The 21,221-nt window shown below is 39.2% G+C and overlaps 1 protein-coding gene across 5 annotated transcripts in view; it reads right to left on the minus strand.

Annotated features, from left to right (window-relative positions):
• DCUN1D4 (defective in cullin neddylation 1 domain containing 4) overlaps positions 1–17,239 on the minus strand; it is a 40,200-nt gene extending 22,961 nt beyond the window's left edge. Inside the window, exons 1-4 of one of the 5 annotated variants that reach the window (XM_056490759.1) lie at positions 17,124–17,239; positions 7,452–7,522; positions 6,465–6,504; positions 566–595 (exon numbers count right to left, since the gene is read on the minus strand). In XM_056490759.1, the coding sequence (XP_056346734.1) occupies positions 566–595; positions 6,465–6,504; positions 7,452–7,522; positions 17,124–17,148 (166 nt within the window). In that variant the 5' untranslated portion in view covers positions 17,149–17,239. Of the gene's footprint in view, positions 1–565; positions 596–6,464; positions 6,505–7,451; positions 7,523–16,970; positions 16,990–17,123 lie in introns of those variants that run through there. The other 4 variants (XM_056490760.1, XM_056490761.1, XM_056490762.1 and 1 more) reach the window with 4 other exon arrangements.
• Positions 17,240–21,221: the final 3,982 nt, after the last annotated feature.

The following is a 21,221-nucleotide window of genomic DNA, read 5'->3' on the forward strand; positions in this document are numbered from 1 at the left end:
CTAACCAAACCTGTAGATAATTAACCAAAGAAAAAAAGAATAACAACTTTCTGTACATTAGCACAAGAAAGAGCTCAGGACCAGCCCTTTTGACCACAGCAAGTCATTAAATTGCTTTTGCTGTCTCACAGTAAACAGAAAACACAGAAAACAGTAGGCTAACACTCCAGGCAAAATTTTGTCCTACTTTCATATGCTGAAGACCACACTGACACCTGAGAAAGGTGTAAGAGCAGCTCCAAGAGCTATCACAGCTCTAAGTGTTACACAGAAAATTTGAAAGGAAAAAGAAGAGAGAAGTAAGGTATAAAAATCCAGACATAAAGCAATGCCAAAGAAATTTGCAAGAAAACATTAAGAACTCCAGCATTCCTAAGCTACCTGCTCTTTGCTACAACAGCATCCAAGTTTAGCTATGCTCAATTAAGATGCCCACAAAACCTCTTATCTTACATCACAGCACAGAAGCAAGCAATAAAATTTTGACTGCTTTTTGACACCAAGGGAACAGACTGAAATCAGAGGCCCAATTCCCAACACATACTGACAGCAATCTTTTGCTTACCTATTCTTCGAATCTTTGAAAGGCTCTCTCCTGTTATAGGAGAAACACATGTAAGGAACCTCACAGCCTCACAGGCTTCGCTACATGTATGTTATTTCAAACATGCACAGAAACTCTTACGCATAAGAAACAACGTATTTCTCTAGTATTATATAAGATGTTCAACCCAATTTTTACATCAAGATCTAATCTGGTTTCAGCTAATAAAGCTTTTGCACCAAGTATTCCTTCTTTGTTCTTGTCTTTATATTCAGTTCTGTCTATTAAGAAGAAAATTAATGTCTCTTGATCAAGAAATATTCTCCATTTAAAAAAAAATTCTTCCTATATATTCTTTTTTTGTTAACCCTAAAGCTCCCTCCCCACTATTGTCCCAGGAAAATATGCCCATACACTCTTTTTGAAAGAGAATTAAGAGCATTGTAAATTCAAATTACAATTTAACTAGTCACCAAAAAACTTGCAAGTATTATACTCCGTAAACTATTACCACAAAAAAAAAAAAAAAAAAAAAAAATCACGGCTGTGTCAGAAGAACATACTTCTAGAAGCATTGTCCAGAATGCATTACCAAACAAAATTAATGACAATAATATTTATTTTCTTCTTAACAATATAATATATTTGAAACAGGTAAGTCATGGACCATAAAAAAACCCACAGTACACCCAGTTCATTTTACAAATTAAACAAACTAAGGAACCTGACCTGCCGAATGTCATTTGTTCCATCTGATTATCCTGCATGTTAATGATACTGAAAAACTGTATTTTTCATAAGTTATTGAAGCTATGATATATCCTATCATATATTCTATATTCTATATTCTATATTCTATATCCTTTAGAACAGATTTCTAAAGACTCTGCCAGTAAGTATTTTTTGAAAGCCCACACAGACTAAAAACACTTAAGATGACAGTGGAACTTAACAGATGGCTAGAAAGAGTCAGACTTAAGACACACACGGAACTTAATAAATGAAAATGTGACAGTGAACACCTCTTTTTGGATAATATGCATTTACTTGAGTATAATCTATAGCTATCTCATTCCTTTCACAGCAAATGGATTGTTTTTAAGTGCCTTTCTATTAAAAAAGTAAAAATCCATTTGTGATGGCCATAGACATTGGATGCTGGTAAAACGCAAGAAAAAAAACATATATCCCCCTCACCCCCACAAATTTGTGCAGTTTACTGGTCAGTTGATTTTGAAAAGAAATATGCAAGGCCTCTGTGAAAAAAGAAGCATAGCAAAAGACAAAAATAAAATAAATGAAAGTAAAATAAAACAGCTATAGAACAGAGAAATTGTTTTGTCAGACCTGCAACCCCATACAAACCAAAGAATTTAACTCAAGAAGTCCTGCTTGGACTCTTTGCCTCCTTAAATGATAGGATATTTTTAAGAAGATGAGTGAACTTGTTTAAAAGGCTTAAACTGATCACAGAATTCACTACAAACCAATTTCTCCAATGACTCCTATGAACTAGTTGCAGCTCTCAAACTGACATAAAAGGGAAGAAAAGAGACAGCTCAGAAATTGAGAGGTGACTATTAAGTGCACACATACAGTTCTCTCACACACTGACAGCACACAGACACCAAGTGGACAAAGATATTACAAATGCTTTCAGAGACTTAACATCTTAATAACTGAGGCCTGGAGCAGGTCTTCACTAGACTTTAGCCACTGAATAATACTAAACTAATAAAAAACAGGGTAAAGATTTTACATTCAGAGCATTTCTTTTGCGACTAAAATTGGTGTATTAAATTTGAAGGGCAGTTACAATTTCTCTGTAATAGCAGCAGAGTATTTCTTTCATTTTCATATAAAGCTAAAAATATCAGCTTGGGTTTTTTCAGTTTGTACTCCTGCAATTTCTTAATTTACAATACAGCTCACTAAGTATCAATATTAACCTTTCCTACACAGAGCCTTTTAATTCTAAATATAACTTCTAGGTCCAGCAGTGCACAACCAATTTCAGTTCCCAAAAGTCTGACCATCTGCAAACAAACATGCAGATACCTGACTACATGCAAATTTGACAGTTTTACTTACCAAGTGCAGCTTCACTGATGTGATTATCTTCAAAGAGTCTCATTCCTAGGCCTCAACCCAAGACTGGCAGAACCCTCCTAGTTCTCACTGGTTTTTTTGACACTTGAAGCTAGCATTTGCAAGGTAGAGCCTCCAAATGGCTGCTGAATAGACCACACCAACCAAAAGCCTGTTGAGTTTAAATGCTGTTTGCCAAACATCCTTTTCAATACTTCCAAATTTGCAGGAGACAAAGCTTCCAAAGGGAAGTATCAATTCAAGAATTAAAATTCACCCTAGGAAATCTAAAACAATATACAAAAACCCCACAGGGGAGGGACAGTCCTAGAATAGCAACAAAACCAGAATAAACAAAAGAAAAAATAAAAGTCAATAAAGAAGAACTCTACAAGCTGTGTCCCTACAGAAATGTTACAGGCATGGAATTTTCACCTTCTCTAGATAAAGCCTGTGAGGAATCCTGCTCTTCTGATGCTTCAGTAGAAAGATGCTTCAAAGGAAAAATAATTAGAAACTGTGAATGCTGAAGCAATTGGGAAGATATAGCTGCTCACTTAATAATGTAACAAAACAACCACAAGGACAGTTAACAATCATCAGTTTTCAGACACAAGATGAGAAAACTAAGATACTCATCAAAACATTTAATAACTTGCAATCCTGTAGCAAAATGAAAAATCATCTTCCCTGTCTTGAATTCCATACTACAGAATTGCTCTGGACTCAAGAGGGGTTTCTTCTCTAATATAACAAAAAAAAAAAAAAAAAAAAACAGCAGAGGCAAAAGCTATTTCTCCCCCTCCAAAGCTTCAAGAATAGCAATGAAGCCTTCTTTGTATTGAAGAGATTACCTCACTGTTTTAAACAAGCCAGGTGACAACAAGAAACATACTTTTAAAGGCTCTTATGTCTGGATAAGTAAGTCATAATTTAATTACCAGATCAGGACTTTAAGCTATTAATAAGATGCTAGATTTGTAGCTATGACATAAAAACAACTATTATTTCAAACATGAGTTTTCCAAGTTAATTCACATACATACTAAAAAATTAATTGTCTACAGAATTTGAATGCCTGCCGTTCTTACACCTACAAACAGGAGAAGAGGCAAAGGCCCATGACACATTTGAAGTCTATCTTATTTTTCAGACATATACACATATTGAATGATAACACATGAGACTGCAATCATTGTAGGGAACTGGAATTTTGAAACAAGTTTCATCTTAGCTCTCAAATCACTGAAGGAATTTTGAAACTGCCACTTCCCTGTAGTTCTTTGGTGTTTTAAGGCCTAGTTTCAATAAGGAAATCTGGCTAATACCTAGAAAAAGATACAGTTTGCTTCAAGTAATTTAGATGTCCAAGACATTTTTTGTTAGCTTAGAAACAACTGCTTTTAAGTAAATGTAATATGCATTCAAAAGTTAATACTATTATTAATACTACCCTAAAACTAAGATTTTTAAAATAGCTTTTAGAAATCTCAATCAAATTTAGATATGCATATATTAAGTCATCCCAAATCAAAGTCCACAACATAATGACAATAACTACGATAATTACGTCAGAAAATAAACAGCAATCTTTAAGAATAAGTCCTAGGCCAGAAGATTTAGCGCTAAAATAATCTCAGAACTATAAAAAAACCTTGATGTGGTTAGGTAACAATCAAACCTTTTGTAACAATTCTTAATCTGATTTTAAATGTGTTCTAGACACAGAATCTCAAATTCACAGCACCTATATAATTCTATAAATCGTGTAACAAAATTAATAGGTCGTGACAACTTCTTAATGTAGAACCAAAGTTCCAAAAGTTTAGGCACATTGAAGTCAAGCAATTTGCAAAAGTAACTCTCTACAGATTTATGTGAGTCTCTCCAAATAAGATGTTTCAGAAGCATCAAGTCCCATACAAAACACAAACAGGACATCTCACTGTACTACATTCCCAAAGGCTGAAATAGCTCCTTGCATGTCTATCTGTCCTCATATGAGTCAAATCAAGCACACATTTCAACTGAACATGCCTGGAACTTATGCAAACAATTGGGCTTCATCTCTTCCTACAAGGAGACATAAAATAGGGCAGAAGCATAAGAAATAGTGGAAATAGTATCTGAAGATGAGGAGGAACCTGGCATTATCAACCTGTACTTTTGGTATATCTCATTTCATATTTGTTTCTGGTTTGAAGGGTTCTCTTACAACTATTGCAAAAAATCACTTTCCCTAGTGGGATTTTGTGCCCTGACTCATTCAAGAGGCACATTTAAACTTTTGAAACAGCTTAATTGAAACAACACTGCAGAAAACTGACATGCTCAAGCACCTTCTAACAGAGGTAATGAGAGCACCAAGGCTAATTGCTTATACTTTATGACAGAAGTGCTAGGCAAGAGATAAGAAAAATTCCAAATACCTCAAGTACATCAACACTTACTGATTAGTGACAGAAGGGGACTACCTCAATGCTTCATAACAGGTCTTGGTGATCAAGAGTAAACAAAAATTATAGAACACGTTTTCATACATGAAATCAGTATGTAGCTGTTTAGTTTAGAGCACCTAGGTCACATAGGGGAAAATTCCAAGTCTCCATCACAAGATGGGAGAGGACATTAGCTCTAAAATATTGACACTAAAATCTCTGTCTTGAACTATCTGCCACAACCTCTTTTTCAGAGGCGTTTCATTTACATAATGAGCTAATTTCAAGTATCAAATCACTAACCACACCGAAGGAAAGTATTTCAGAGAAGCCTTTTGTGGCTGGGGTAAGAGCTCAAGCATGAAACAGTCACCTGCTGCTGTACAGAGGAGGATGCATAATCCTAAGTGAGCTCTGTCCAACCCCAAGCAATGCAGTCCTATGCATCTCTTCTCACTGCTCTAGGCTACGAGTGTGCTAGATTTCTAAGTGTGTGCCAGAAATCTCCAGGAGGAGCTAACAGCTCTCTCCACTTTCCTAAATGCTCAAGGTAACACCAGCAAATATAGCAATCACCTCAGGACAATGAAAAAGTTTTGAGTCAGATGACAGGATAGACATGGTCAGTTTTAAAAAATAAAAGGACACAAAGCAGTTTTCCCTCCCTCCTCAGGTATCATGCCTGAAACACAGAAAGGAAAGAGGAAAAATAAACCAAGGAAACTGCCAACTCACTCAAGTAAAAAGTGCAAAAGGAAGTAACAAGTCTTGCAAAACATCAAGTCACAAAGCTCAAATGCTGACAAATCAAGAATGGCAGGAAGCTGGTACCAGCTACCTAAGAAGGCGGTCTCAAAAAATCATGACACTTCATTGGACAAAATACAGATACAAGCTTATAAATAGATAGCACTCAGACACTGCCTGAAAATCTGCACAAGAAACAGAAATAACCTGCATCAGAACTAGTCAAGAAAAAAGCTGATTGTTTGGAGCACAGCATTTAAACTCAGTCACAGGCATCACAACAGCCAGAAGAGGTCTTGCTTCTGCTGTGTTCTCACTAATGCTCATTCAAAACTCAAAACACTGTAAGAGCATGGATATTCTATTCAATAGGTTGAGACCCAGGAGTGAGAGAAATTTTTCATTAAGCCTTCTAAACTAAGAGACAGTAAAATTACAGATACTGTTGAAACCTGTTCAAGTCCTACATAATTCAATAAATCAAAAATACAAACATCTATTTTGAAAAAACTTAGAAATCCTGGCACTTCTTTCCTAAAACTCCTTTAGTCTTCCAAAACATCATTCTCAGTCAACTTAGAGAGACTTGTTTAATAAAGTGTGTTTAAATTGTTTCAATATGTTTTTACTCCATCCCTATTAAATACCTGTCTGGTGATCGTCTTGACCAACGTCCTCTGTCAGATTCTGCAAGAAACAGGAATGATACAATTAAACAAAAAGTGATGTTCATTCTTCTGTACTATTTTTAACTTTTACTTAATATTGATATTCATCCTTGATATTCATACTTAAAGATCATCTACCTAAGATTGTAGTATTTGTGTTTTCAGCTCATATTTATCTAGAAAGTTACCCTTGCAAATTTATCTAAAAAGTTCAAGTAAATTGAATTTGATACATATTTTTTACTTTTTTCACTCAAAAATATATCAAATTATTTCAAGAGTGGAAATAACTACGCATTAGGTGGGGAACTGGCATTATTGTATTGAATAATTCCACTAATAAATGCAGCATTAGAAAGACTGTATTTATCATTTAGCACAGAAATGGCTTTGCTTAAGGATAAACACACATATGTGTTCTAAAGGAAACTGATTAAAAACCAACGGAAATCTTGGAAATAAGTTACCCCCTTCTGCAGGCAAGGTCTTTTCCACTAAATTCGCATTGTACACACAGAAGCCGTATCACCATTCTCAGCTATGGTTGCAATAAAACAAATGCAAATACACAGCACATAAGCAGGAAGAGTCTTCAAAAAAACCTTGCTTCACTTTTTGCATGGGTGTAAGAGGACAGCTTGCTCATTCAATATGTTTTCCAGAAGAACTGAAGGAAACTGGATAACTATGATGATTACCATCACTTAATGCATCCAAGAAAGCTTCTTGTATAGAGGCAACATCTAAATCCAATAATCAAAGTTCAAACTCCACTCTGACCTCTGGAGTATAATCTTTCACCTTTTACTAATATTGCTTATCTCTTCATCAATTCAAACCCAAGAGCCTTTCATACAACAAGGCAGTTACAATTTTTATAAGCATAACTACTTAATGATTTCAATCATAAAATATTCTGGACCAAAGCCCCAGCTATTCTGCTAAGAGAAAACAGCAAGTCATTACCAGCCTATTGAGGGTGTGGTAAATCTTGTGAATATTTGCCAGTGTTGATAGATGAGAATTCAGTTGAAAATCTAGAGCGGGGGAAAAAAAAAGATTTTAAACTTCTGGTTTCCAGATTCAGCAGTCACAATCTTCCTATGTTCTGGCTACTTAACAAAATCATCCCAGAACTATAATATAAAAGTCATCTCAACATTTTTGCTCAATATTTTTCAGCACTGGCATTTTCAACACTTGAGCAGAGTAACTGAAATCTGCAAAAAGATATCCTACATATGCATTCTTCTTAAGGCATGAATGACCCTCAGCAGAACAGAAGTGTATCTAACTATAACTGTAGCTGAATAAAGACACAAAACACTTTTTTCCTTTACAACGGGAATCATTATAATTACATGTTATCCAGTCCTTCTGTTTCATCTATTCCAAAATCAAGTTAAGTACCATGTAGCATTCTAAAATCATTAATAAAAAAAATCCTAGTTCTTAAAAACTCTGATTTTATTAATACATATGTACTTGCCTTTATACTAATTTCCTTGCAAAAGTGAACCATTATACATAGTTGAAACATGCCTTTTTAATAACAAACCAAAGGTTACAATGCAGCAGCTGTTAAGACAAGAGCCAAAAAAACTGATAATAAAATATTCTGACATTTCTTGGAAGAAGCCATAGCATAAATGTTAATTTTGCTTACACACTCCAAATATAAAACACTTGAGTTTGCTTCAGTTGCTAAAGTTACTAATTTTTCTCCATTCTTTTGAACTCTATTTTTGCTAGGAATGTGGCAAGAACAAAACTGGAAAATAATTTACAAAAGAACAGCTGAGATCCAGCCAGACAGCAAGCAAACCAAGAAGAATCCCACAAGCTGAACACAAACCACCGAGAGGGCTTAAAGACAGCCAACTACTATACAGTATCTCCATTTAAACTAAAAATAAATCAGCTACCCCACTAGAATTCATGTGCCAAAACACTCTAGAGAAATGTACTGTATGATAAGCAAAGTATTCCAAGCAAACTTCTGGATGTGACATTCTCTTGTATGTGCCCAGTGCCACTACCCAGCTAATGCACTAAAGCATTACTAATATGAGACATTTAATTTCACTTTGCCCAGCAGATGATGCAAGATGCAAGTAAGGTAAAAAACATAATTCCCTTATTTCCATCCAGAGCATTTCAAAGGAATGTTCTCAAGATACATTTAAGATGACCCAGATAAACAAGAGCCATCATTAAACATCCGACTGCCAAGTCAGGGAACTACAGTGCCATTAACTTAACAAGTGGAACTGAAGAAACTGCCTACTCCAAGTGTACTTTTTTACACACACCACTGTGGAATTCTCGTCACAGTGAATTAAAAAAAAGTACAAAAAATAAAAAAAAATCAAAGGATACTTTCAGGAATCATACATTTAATTCATTACTTTAGCCAGAGTACCATTTAATTAATTGCTACCTATTTCTTAACGTGTTGTCTACAATCTACCACAGCAATAAATTTGCTCTAAGTCAGAAGTATCAGAGATGAAGTTGGAAACTCTATCTAACTTTATATATACAAAGTCAAGACAATCCATACCTTCTTACCTACAAAAAGCAGTAAGACAATCCAGACCTTCTAAGCTACAATAGGAAGGTCTTGAACCTTGAACAGGGTGCTAGAATTTTTCCTGCATTAAGCGCTCAATAAAGTTACATTTTTGCTAGTAAAACAATACTAAGCAGAACCATTCTAAAAGGAAAAAATTATCCTGAGTTTCTTAGTCAACCGTCAATTCATATAAAGCAATGAGAAAAAACAAAAGGAGAGAGGGGCAAACAGGGATGAGAACAAGAGAGAACATAAAAGCCATTCTGAGAAGGGCAGAATTAAAAGATAAGATTTGTTAACTGGCAGATCAGACTAAACTTTCTGGAATATGAATTTTACAGTTTCTCTTGCTGCTAAAATCTACAAAGAACATGAGTTGTTAAGAGAAACCAGTTATATCTGGGCAGAAGAAGCTGAAAACACTAAACAAATATTTATTTATTCTAATCTAATATTAACTTTAGATAGCACTCTTAAAAATGGCTGAAAACATATTCTAAAATTAGGGTTATACATATAGGTATCACCTTTGAAACAAAACATTCCTAGGCACTTCAAAACACATAGCTCATGCTAGTATGTTTTACATAGCCACTGGAAATATCCATACAATTTTAAGCTGCTGCTTCAGAAATAAGTTACATAATTATGATGCACTTAGCAGGGTTATACAAATATATTTTCCAGTTCTTATACAAGAAATATCACACCGTACACCTTATGAATATGGAGGATCGGAGTGCAAAGTTTTCTTTCACAGATGAAGCTTGTACTGTGTACAGATATTATCTAAAACTGAAAACAGGTTTCTTTTACAGTTATAAAAGCAAATGCAAGCAGCACCCATTAAATTAAGGAAGCTAAATTAAATCTCAGGTTATTCTCTAAATTGGTCAATGGGTCAGTGTTTGCTTTGCCTATATTTCAAAATAATACATAAAAGCCCATTTTGAAAAAAAAAAAAAAAAAAAAACAACATTTTTTAAGAAACAAAATCCAAAAAATAACAACTCCCATGTTCAAATAACTCTATCTGGGAAATTAGCAAAAAGCACTGATTAACAGTGGTCAAAATGGCAAGCAACTGGACAGCTGGCTGCAACTGTATTCTTCAGGAACACACTCTCTCCCCTCCACCTTGCAAACTTTCCACACATGCTTATGCAGCCTCCAAAATTGTGCCTGCTGATCCCCTTGGTCAGCCCACTACACATGGAATCTTATCCACAAAAGAAATAAACAAACCCTGCCAGCCCAGTGCTCTGAACCAGATCACAAGGAGCTGCATCCCCAGCTGAGTTAGAGGAAGAAACAGCAAAGGTCTGCTGAAGCAGGAGCACAACAGTCTCTTGTGGCAGCAGCAATGTGTTAGATGAACCCACCTGTCCATCACATGAAGCTACACACTAAACAGCTGGTTGTATAAGCTTTACACAAATAATGCCATCAGGTGTGAAGCTGTTTTTCACCTGAAGACAAGAGTTTCAAAGCACATGAATTAGTCTGATTCTTTTTTTTTTTTTTCTACAGAAACTGCACCCAGCTCCAGGGTCCCCAGCTCAAAGACATGGACATGTTGGAGCAAGATCACAAAGACAACTGGAGGAATGGAACACCCTTCCTATGAAGAAAGGCTGACAGCTAGGGATGTTCAGTGGAGAGAACAGAAGACTCCAGGGAGATCTCATAGTGTTTTAAGTGCACTTACAGCACTTTAAGGGGACCTGCAAGAAAGCTGAAGAGGGACTTTCCAAAAGAGCACGTAGTGACAGGACAAGGAAGAACGGCTTCAAACTGAGAGTAGGTTTAGTTTAGATACTAGCAAGAAATTCTTTACTGTGAGGGTGGTGAAACCTTGGCACAGGCTGCCCAAGGAAGATGTGGATGCACTAAGCCTGAAGTGTGTGAGGCTGGATGGGATTCTGAGCAACCTGGTGTCAGTGGAAGGTATCCGTGCCCAGGGACTGGAACTAGGTTATCTTTCAGGTCCCTTCCAATTCAAAGCATTCTAAGATTCTGACATACCACACAGTTTATTGACCTCAAATCAGAAGAGGGAAACCTGCTTGCTTTCTAATACTGAAAGATGATATGTGGAAAGCTTGCTATGACTTTAAGGGGTGTATGCCAAACAAGCATACGTGTTTTGTGGATTAAATTATTTTTTATGCAGAAGGTAGCTGATCTTCAGTGAGGTCTGAAACAATGAAAATTCCAAATGATATAAAATACTTCACAGTAATTCAGAATGCAAAGGCTAAAAAAAAAAAAAACCTCAGTAAAATAATTGCATATCAAGAACAAAGAAAGGAAAGAAATTACAGAGCCAACCCAGTTTAATGGAATTTAAACCTTGTCTGCAGTTTGTCACTAACACAATATTAAGTGTTAAATGCTGGGTTAGTAAATTAGTCACAATCATATACGATTTAAAATTAAAAAGAAAACAGTTTTAAAATAATTTTTAGAATATTATAGGTTAAGGTTTAAACTATGGACCTGACAGTTACAGAGAAAAAAGATACAAGAGCTAGCTGGGCTTGCCTTCCATAACAAACTAGAGAAAAACAGTCTACACCCTCTCATTAATGAACACATGAAACACAATAAAGAACACAAAAAAACTCAATGTACCTTAAATACAAGCAAAGTATACAGGTAAACTGGACTCAAATACTCTACCTTCCTATCTGAAATGAAAAACTTTTTGAAGGTTTCAAAGGTCAAATCCCAATCTTTTATCGGAAGGACCAATGTATTGCCAAACTATTTAAATGAACATCTGAATACCAAGAAAAAAAAAAAAAAAAGTACCTGCCTGAGCAAAACCTTTAACTTAGTTCCTGCTGTGGAAATTTAAAGCTTGGACAAAATACAGCTATAGGTCTCAGTACAATTTATTAAAAACCTAGTAAAAATTAACAATAGTAGCAAACAAGAGATCAGCTGACTCAAAGTTTCCTTTAAAAGCTTCTAATTTTTTTAAGCAAATAGAAAATCTATATAAAAATCTCACTTTAACAGTAGGTCTAAAAATAGTTAGCCTTAATAGATATGCCATATATACAATGTTAAAATTTAAATATAGAAATAGCAGTAGTAACAGAATAGTAGTAATTCTTATTACTGCTAAGCTACACCAGTAAACTTCTCAGAAAAAAATTAACAGAAAACACATCAGGGAAATTCATATCTAAAAATAAATATAGCACACTTAGGCTTTTATTTAATTGCTTTCCTTGCTTTTAAGTAACAGAGATAGAAAAAAACTTGTAGTAGTACTGGCAATAATAGTTCAAAGTTCTGTCGCCTTTAGTTAGCTTTAAATAAACTTTACTTATTCAGGAAAGAATAATTTAATCTTCTACAAAATATACCATTTTATGTTCTGTAGTCTACTTACAGAATTATCCTAACAGCAATACAATTTATATTGATGAATGGTTAATTGATTCATGAACTTAGAAGTTCAGATCTGAAACCTACATTTGGTGAAAGCCCTCAACTCTCACATTCAGGAAGCAAAATTTTTGTATTCATTACTAAATACAGAAGGCAAAAGAAAAATGTACATCAGTCTTATTTACACAAAAACTTAACACACCTGAAGACTGAGAATCTCAAACTGCAGCACAGAGAAGACAGGAGCTGACTGTGCATTCCTATCAAAGGCAGGATGAAGAATCTATTTCCAATGTGTCAGTAGCTGTATCCCTGCAGGCAGTGACACCCTATACCAGGGTCAACCTGCAAAAGAATCCTCTCTCCCAGTCCACCATGTGACAACAAGCCTTGGGTCAAGGGAGACAGAACAGGCTTGAAAAGCAGGGTCTCCCTTGATTTGGTGTGGTCAAATAAAAGGCATGATTCAGAAAGTAAGGAAAACAGAAATGAATTCCAGCTTGGAAAGTAAGGACATGCAATTAGATGGGATGATCCAACCTATCTTGAGGAGCATCAGGACCTAGCCATTAAAGCTAAAGACACCATACTGCAGAATGTTTCTCCTGCCTGCACCAAGCCCAGAGCTACTGCTGACACCAGCGGTATCCAAAACCCACAGTTGCAAATTTGTGCACATTTTCCAGACACAACAGCCTAAAATGTTCTGAAGCAAAACACAGACTGACTTAAGCTAGTAAATAAAAAGCCCTACAGAAAACCCAAACCCAAGCAACAACATATGGCCGGAGTTACTACACACACCTTAGAATCATTTAAAGGTAAACATTCAAAATTCAGCTCTCAGCATTTGGTATTACCACTTAGAATGACTACTGCAACAAAGTATTTTAAGATCACTGCATGCTACATAGATAGCAAAAAGCATAATTCTTTTTTGCCCCCATAGGAATAAATCTTTATTCTACCCAGGTGCTTTTGGAGTGCTCTAATCTGAAGGCTTGTTTACAAAAAGAGCTACGGTAGATTAAAGTTAATGGAGAATTTTAGAGCAATTTAAGCAGTGCAGAATTTGTGTAACTGCTACTTTAGTTTGAATACATTTCCATTCACCTTAAATTGATTGAACAAACAAGAGCTAGGCTAATTCTTCTATACTATATAGGATAAAATACTCTGCACAACTGGCTCATGGCAGGATTTGGGTTTGCCTGGGAGAGGGTGATATTGGTTGGGTATTTTGTGCTGTATAGCAAAGACATAACACTAAGTGGGTTTCTGGTGCAAAACATCTGCTTCTTTTGATGAAAAGTGCTCATCCAGTCTAACACTTATTTTCCACCATCAGATTAATTCAAACAAGTGTCAGTGAGCTCGTTTTTGCACCATTGGCGCCATGACCTGAGAGTTTTTTGCAAGCATTACTCTTAACTTCATGCTAGGTGTCATCTGGCACCCTACAAAGGGCATAAAGCTAATATGAACTTTGTATCTTGTGCTCTAGCTAATCCAGCAAAACTGCAACCCTGTCAAGCACATGCTACTGGGGTATCCAGCACCATGCACATCTGGTATGCATCACGATGGAGCTGCAACAGCCTAGGAACAGCTATGCCAGTCAAAAGCATTATTGTCCCAGCTGCTTGTTTCTTCCTCCCTGCCAAAATTTACTGACCCCACAACTCTGCCAGCAGCACAGGCCATGGCCACATTCCCTAACCGACTTCAGGCAAGAAATCAACCTGTCAGTTTACACAACTTAAGTAAGTGGCAAGAGCTAACCCAGGTGCATTTCACTGGCTGGATTAGAGAGTGCTCCTACAAACCACTTTACCAACAGAGCAAGGAAAGCAGTAATCTACAGCTAATGAGCAGTAATGAGCAGCTGCAGCAGATCCAGTCCCACAGTCTAAGCAGCAACAGATCTGCATCAAGTGTGTCATACCAGTCAGTTCCCCAGGACAAGCTAAAGCCTTGCAGCTCTAACTATATATATATACAACCATCTATATACAAACAATTTTATATGCATATACATATGTCCCCACTGAATGAACTGGTAGTTCATCTCTTTATGAGCCAAAAGTAACAATTCTGTTTAACATCAGACCATGATTCTAATTAATTTAATTGGACAGTGCGACAACAATGCTGGCACATTTAAATTAAGGGTTCTGCTTCAAGCCCCTGTTAGTAGTCTTACTTAATGTAGAAGAAATAATTACCACACTATCAAATGCCCTAATATTTAAATTGGACACAAGAGTTGAACACTTTCACAGGATGTACTGTACTTCCTAGTGCTATGCTTTTTGGCAAGCACATGACAGACAAATTAAGCAAGTTATCTTCTGCTTGAAGACACAAAATAAACTAGGAACAAATGCTTTGAAAAAGCCCAAAGTCTTTGCTTTCAATACCTGCAAAATAAGTGTGGGAGGAGGGGAACTAAAGAAAACACAGGATTAATAATTCACTAAGAGTTAGCACAAAAAATACTCAGACAAAAATAAATTTAAATTAAGTGCTGCAATTATACAAATAAGAGCTCATCCTGACATAACAGAATAAACAGAAGCAGTAAAAAAAAAAAAACAAAAAAAAAAAACCAACTTTACCTGCCTAATTCAACCTATTGCATGTACAGAGAAGCTTTTCCAATTATAACTACATGAGCTACAAGAAACTTTTAAGCAAACATCTTCAACAGAAAAAAGGAAAGTTGTTTTCCTCATATGATGTGAAAGGTGTGTATTCAGAAAATAAAACGGAGACTGAGCAAACATGTATTAATGGAGTTTACATCATGAGAACAGATAAGGATCTAAGAAGGATGAAAAAGGTGGCTCAAAATAAACTTTCAGTAAAGGGACTACCATAATCCAGCTTCTATATGTGCTATGAACAAAATTCTGCTATGAACACTTCCTGTTTTGAGTATTTAGACCAATGAAAAAACCCAACCACTATGAAGCCACAGATAATGAAATTAGCTAATTTAGGAAAACATATTTATTTTAAATAGCACATATACAAGCAATTAAAAAATCAAACAAACAAAAAAAAAAAAAAAAAAAAACAAAAAAAAAAACAACTTGAGGTGTAAGATCTGATCATTCCACAGCGCATTTTTAATGAAAAGCCAGTAACAGCAAAAGGCTGAGGAAGAGTACTCTTCTTATTTTCTGCAGACAAGTTAAAATTTAAAAAAAATTAAAATCACTAAGTAGTTTAAGCATCCTACATAAGGGAGCTCTGGAATATTTGTAAATGCAACTAACACATGTATTTAATGAGGACCTGTATGTTTTTTGGACAGAGCACATGACAAAAGACACTGAACAGAAGGCATTTTCTAGAAAAATTACCCTTCCATTTCTAATATGAGGCAATTATTTCTGCTTTAATGGCAGCCTTCACCACCAACACATAATGATCCCTAAATATAAGGGTAAAATAACCAAAACTACTTAAAAAATTATATAACCTTATGAGTTAGAGCCTTTACCAGGCTGCCCCTGTATGACATCTCATTTTGAGAGAGACAGAAGGATTCAAGAAAATCCAGGCATTATGCAGCATTTCTTCCCACCACTGCTTTCAGGACGTTGTCCAAAAGTCAGACCATCATTCATTAACACACGATCAAAGCTTCAATTTTCATTATCTTTCCCACAAGGAAGTTCTACAGTAATAAAGCATCTCAGAGATGTGAGAACACGTTCCTGGGGGATTTCACAGGGAAATCTGTCGTAGAGGGCAGCTTTGTGCTCGGGACGACAGCCTGGCCTCCCCAGCGGACACGGATGGTGCCTGTCCCTGAACCCCGGCCACCCCACGGCCACGCAGATGTGTGACCCCCCCGCGCCATGCAACCCGTCTACAGCAGGCGGTCCCTGCTGCTCGGAACGCACAGCCAGAAACTCCACTGCGGAGACAAAGCCCTGGCTACGCTCCTCCAAAGCAGGCGGCGCGATCGCCCCGCACTCCCCCGGGCGGGCGGGGACGGCGGCTCCGGCCGGGGGTCCGCGGGGCGGGGGCAGCGCGCCGCGTCGCCGCACGGCCCGCTGGGAGATGTAGTCCGCCACGCCGGCCTGTAGTGTGGGGCCGCCGTCGCAGCGACTTCACCTCCCACCATGCGCCGCGGCTCCAGTCCCCCGCACAAGCAACCCGGTTCTCCCGCACCGGCCCGGCGGAACCCGCTGAATTCACCCCCGCCCGTTTTCCCCTACACACGCAGCTCCGCCGTCCGCGCTCCCCTCGGCAGTCGCGGCTCTCTCACAGCCGGCCACGAGGGCCGGCCGCAGCCTCATCCGCTCGCCAGCTGGGTCGGGCAAACTGCGTCACACCCTCCGAGCGCCCCCAACCCTCCCCGGTGCGGCTGCCCCCGCCCGCTCCCGCCCCCACCCCCCGGGGGAGCGCGCTGAGGGCCGCGGGGCTGCCCTGTCGCCGCGGGGGCCCCACCGCCAGGCACGCACACACCGCCCCGCTCCGCAGCGGACCCGCACCCGCGGGCCTGAACCCTTCCCCGGCATCCGGAGTCCCGGTGGCGCGTTCGGCCAAGCCTCACGGGTCAGGGGCAAGAGAAGCCGCCCCCAGCCGAGCGGTTGTTTCGGCCGGGCAGCGAGGCGGGCGGCGGGCCCGGCCCCGGCGCTACTCACTGACAGCGGCGGCATCCGAGTGCATTTTCGTGCAGCGCTACACACGCTGCCGGCCCAGCCCGGCTCCTGCCCTGCTCCCAATCCAGAGCCTGGGCACGGACACCCCCGCCCCGCCCACTGCCCGCGTCCATTGGTCCCGACTGCCGGGGGACGCGGCGAGTCCCGCTCTCTTACTGGGTGAGGCTTCTGCCACTCTGTCCCCGCCCGCCCCGCAGCACCTCCCCGGCTGTCCATTGGGCAGAAGCCCGAGCCGGCCACGCCTCCCTCCGCTCTGACTGGGCTCTGGCGCTGCCAGTTTTTCCCGGCCTTTAAAGCGCGTGCAAAGAGCACCACTTTGTGTCACCCGCCGCGCTGATTGGCTGTGAGGACCGAGGGCCGCGCCCACGCGCTGATGCGATTGGCTGATCGGGAGGGGGCGTGGTCTCAGGCTGCCCCGCCCTTTGGGGGCCGCAGGCGGGCCGGAGTGCCCGGGGCGGGGGGGAGCGGGACTGCGGCACTTTCTTGTTGCTCCGTGATCCACACGCGGTGCGGCCAAATCACGGCTAGTCTAGAAAGAATTTCTTGTTTCTTTCATCTCCCTCTTCCAAAGGAGAACAAATGGCAAGCTGCCAATGACAGCCGAACGCCCACAAGTGTCAGGTCAATGTTACAGCAGCGGCAGGATGGGCGGTGGGGAAACCTGGGACCGAGAGTGCTCCTTGCGGGACGATGGCAGCGGCTTTTGCCCCTAGGGATTGCTCTCGATCCCAGAAATCCAGCGCGTGGAGCCAGCCTCCTTTCCCTCTCATTGCTCAGAGAGATCGCCATCCCTGAGCCGGAGGAGGAAGACACCCTGCAGGTCATTGCTGCTTAGCATGCGAGCTCAGCATCCCGTGGCGCTCCAGGGATAAATGCCGGCCCTGGCACTCGGCGCGAAGAGAATGCTAGAGCACTGTGCGCAGTGGAGGATTATAAATACAGAACTGAGTAATGAAATAAACCTTTCCGCTAAGAGGTTAAGTTAAAGTCAAGAACTATGAAACTGAAGTAGTGCCAGATTTAAGGTAATTGTCCCTTTGCATTAACTTGAATTAACTTGAATTAACTTGAATTAACTGATCACAGGCTTGTTTGTATTTCTTTGGAGGTTTTTGTAAGCTTTGCCTTAGTAGTGAATCAGAATATGCAAGTGCAGATGATTTATTTTGCTTTTGTTTTCCACTACCTGTTTTACAGAGAAGAGGATGGAGTCCTCAAGAAAATGAATCAGCTTTTCAAAAGTCATATCCTAAAACCCAGAGCAATGAAAGCTTGCATTATTTGAAATTCTTACTTACTAAATCATTGAAATTATTTCTATAGAACTTCCTGCCTCTATCTCAGGATATTTTCCTATTTTCATCATATTTTCTTTAGCTCAGTTAGTTGGTGTTAATAACACTAAGGTTGAAGTTCAGTCCCCGTCTGAACTATTTACTTGAGACTTGGACTCAGTGATCCCTGACAGCCCCTTCCAATTCAGAATATTCTGCAATTCTGTGAAACCTCTACCAAAAAAAAAAAAAAAAAAAAAAAAAAAAGTAATTATAAAGCAATGTAAGCTAGGTTTTTTGGTAGTTCTGTAACATCCCACATGCCAGACATTCACATTAGTATGTGTCATCTCAAATTCCTATATCCATTAGGGGCACCATTGAGTAGCTCATCTGATCTAATTCTGGTTTAAGAGGAACAATTCCTTTAGAGGTGTCGGTTTGTTCCCTTGACCATAAAAAGCATGCAAGCTGCTAGTTCAGAATAAAAATGAATTCAAAACCAAAACGTCTTCCATGCCTTACAAAGTTGTAAATTGATATGATGTGAAGAAAAGTGGCACAGCAAAAAGTGGCAGAAAAACCCTTTTTAGTTGTATCTCAAGACAGAAAGGTTTGTACTTTCCCCCCATTTATATCAGTCTAAAATGAAAGATACTATTTGGCCTTAAATATATTTCCTTAGACTACAGCTTCTGTAACTACTTTCATTCTAAATTGTAAAGCAAATAGGTTTGACAAACCTATTTCAAACCTTCAGTATATTTTTGAATGTACAAGTATAATCTCCAACCCTTAAAAATGAGATCTGCAAAGAAATCCATAGGGAAACATAAAAGAAACGTTGTTTTCTTAGCTTCTGCCTGCTAAACAGGGGATTCATGCATCAGCCAGAAAAGGCCTGCCCCACGAGAACAAGGCCTATTAAAACATGTACCTTCATTCCAACCTTAAGAAGTTGTAATCTCCTTTTTTACCACTAGCTGAAACTGCTATGGAAGTCTCCAAGCCATCAGATGCTACAAAATCAGGCCTGTATTTCCCTTCTGAAGTCTGAGTTTATAAAATGCAGAAATACTCCATTTTACATAGAGCAGATCAATCAGGTCATGGCTGATTGGATCAATCATTGTGTGAGAAGCTGCTAGAAAACTTCCTCTACATCCCCAAGGCCAGACAGCTCCAAGACAGACAAATCAGTGATGGGGTAATGCCTCCATGGTAACATATTTAAGAAGGAAAGAAAAGTAATGCACAGATGTAATCGTGGCCAGAGAAGTGAGGGGTGAGAATACATGAGAGAAAGAGCTCTGCAGACAGCAGGGTCAGTAAAGGAAGAGGAGGAGGTGCTCCAGGTGGCAGAACTGATATTCCCCTGCAGGCTGTGATGGAGCCTGTGGAGCTCCACAGGGTTGCAGCAATCCTCCACAGCCTGTGGAGGACCCCACGTTGCAGCAGGTGGGTGCCCCCCAAAAGAAAGGCGTGGCCCTGTGGGAAGCCCACACTGGAGCAGGGTCCTGACAGGACTTGTGACCCTGTGGGAGATCCATGCTGGAGCAGCCTGTTTCTGAAGGACTGCACCCTGTGGAAGAGTGGCATGAAGAACTGCAACTCATGAGAAGAACTCAGGTTTGTGTAGGACTGTCTCCTGTGGGAGGGACCCCACACTGGAGCAGCTGAAGGACTCCTCTCCCTGAGGAGGAAGCAGCAGCAGAAACAACACATGATGAACTGACAATAACCGCCATTCCCCATCTCCCCAAGCCACTGTGTGGGAGGAATAGAAAATTGGGAATAAAGTTAAGGCCAGAAAGAAGGGAGGGAAAGGGAAAACATGCTCCAAAGATTTGTTTTACTTCTTGTTATCCTGCTCTGATTTTGATTGGCAATAAATTCAATAAATTTCCCCGAGTCTCTTTTGTCCATAACACTAACTAATGAGTGACCTCTCTCTGTTCTTATTTCAACCCACAAGTCTTTCATTATATTTTCTCTCCCCTGCCCAGTTGCACACAGGAGTGATAGAATGACACTGGTTGGCATCAAGTCAGGGTAGAACCACCACATGGACATAGGCAGCTTAAGCAGTTCCACTATTAGTGCCTTAATACTAACTCTCTTTTGTGCTAGTACTTGGACATCTAAATAGCAAGGTAAGTCAAAGTGCAAGACTGTCCTCATGCTCCCAAAAAGCAAAAAAATCCCAAAACAAATCCCTCAACATTTCTTTTAGTTTTATTTATTTGTTTTCCCAGCCAGCTGAATATCCAGATGTGGCTTACTACACATATGTGCAAGTGCTCCCATGCATGCACAGGAGAGGAATAACAAACCATGGAAATGGAGAGTGGCAGTAAATGCATCTGCCAGTTTACACACTGTTAGATCAAACTACTTTTTTTCTGGAGAAAGACTGACGTTGTTTGCTTTTTTATGCTTGCACTGCTTTTTTAAATTGACAGCTAAAATGGCAACCACATAAAAAACTTAATTGTAGACTGTGAAAAATACTGGATAACATGAGAAAGAGGAGTCATTTACTTAGTTGTATCTTCTTAACTATCAGAAAAACTGCAGATGTGTCTTTGAGAAAGAATTTCCAAAAGGGAATTCTATTTCCAAAGGATATCAGACTCCAGATTGATAAAGCCATTGTATCTCTTGAATATTTTTATTCATCTTGCTTTGTTTAGAAACAAGCTTGAAAGTTAATTTTAGGCACCAGAATTACAAGCCATGATGTGTTTTACAAGTCAGAGGAGGAAGAAAATTTTATTGAAAAGAAAAACATTACAAAGAAGAATTT

The sequence above is a fragment of the Oenanthe melanoleuca genome, chromosome 4 (assembly GCF_029582105.1).
Source record: "Oenanthe melanoleuca isolate GR-GAL-2019-014 chromosome 4, OMel1.0, whole genome shotgun sequence".
NCBI classification, from domain to species: domain Eukaryota; kingdom Metazoa; phylum Chordata; class Aves; order Passeriformes; family Muscicapidae; genus Oenanthe; species Oenanthe melanoleuca.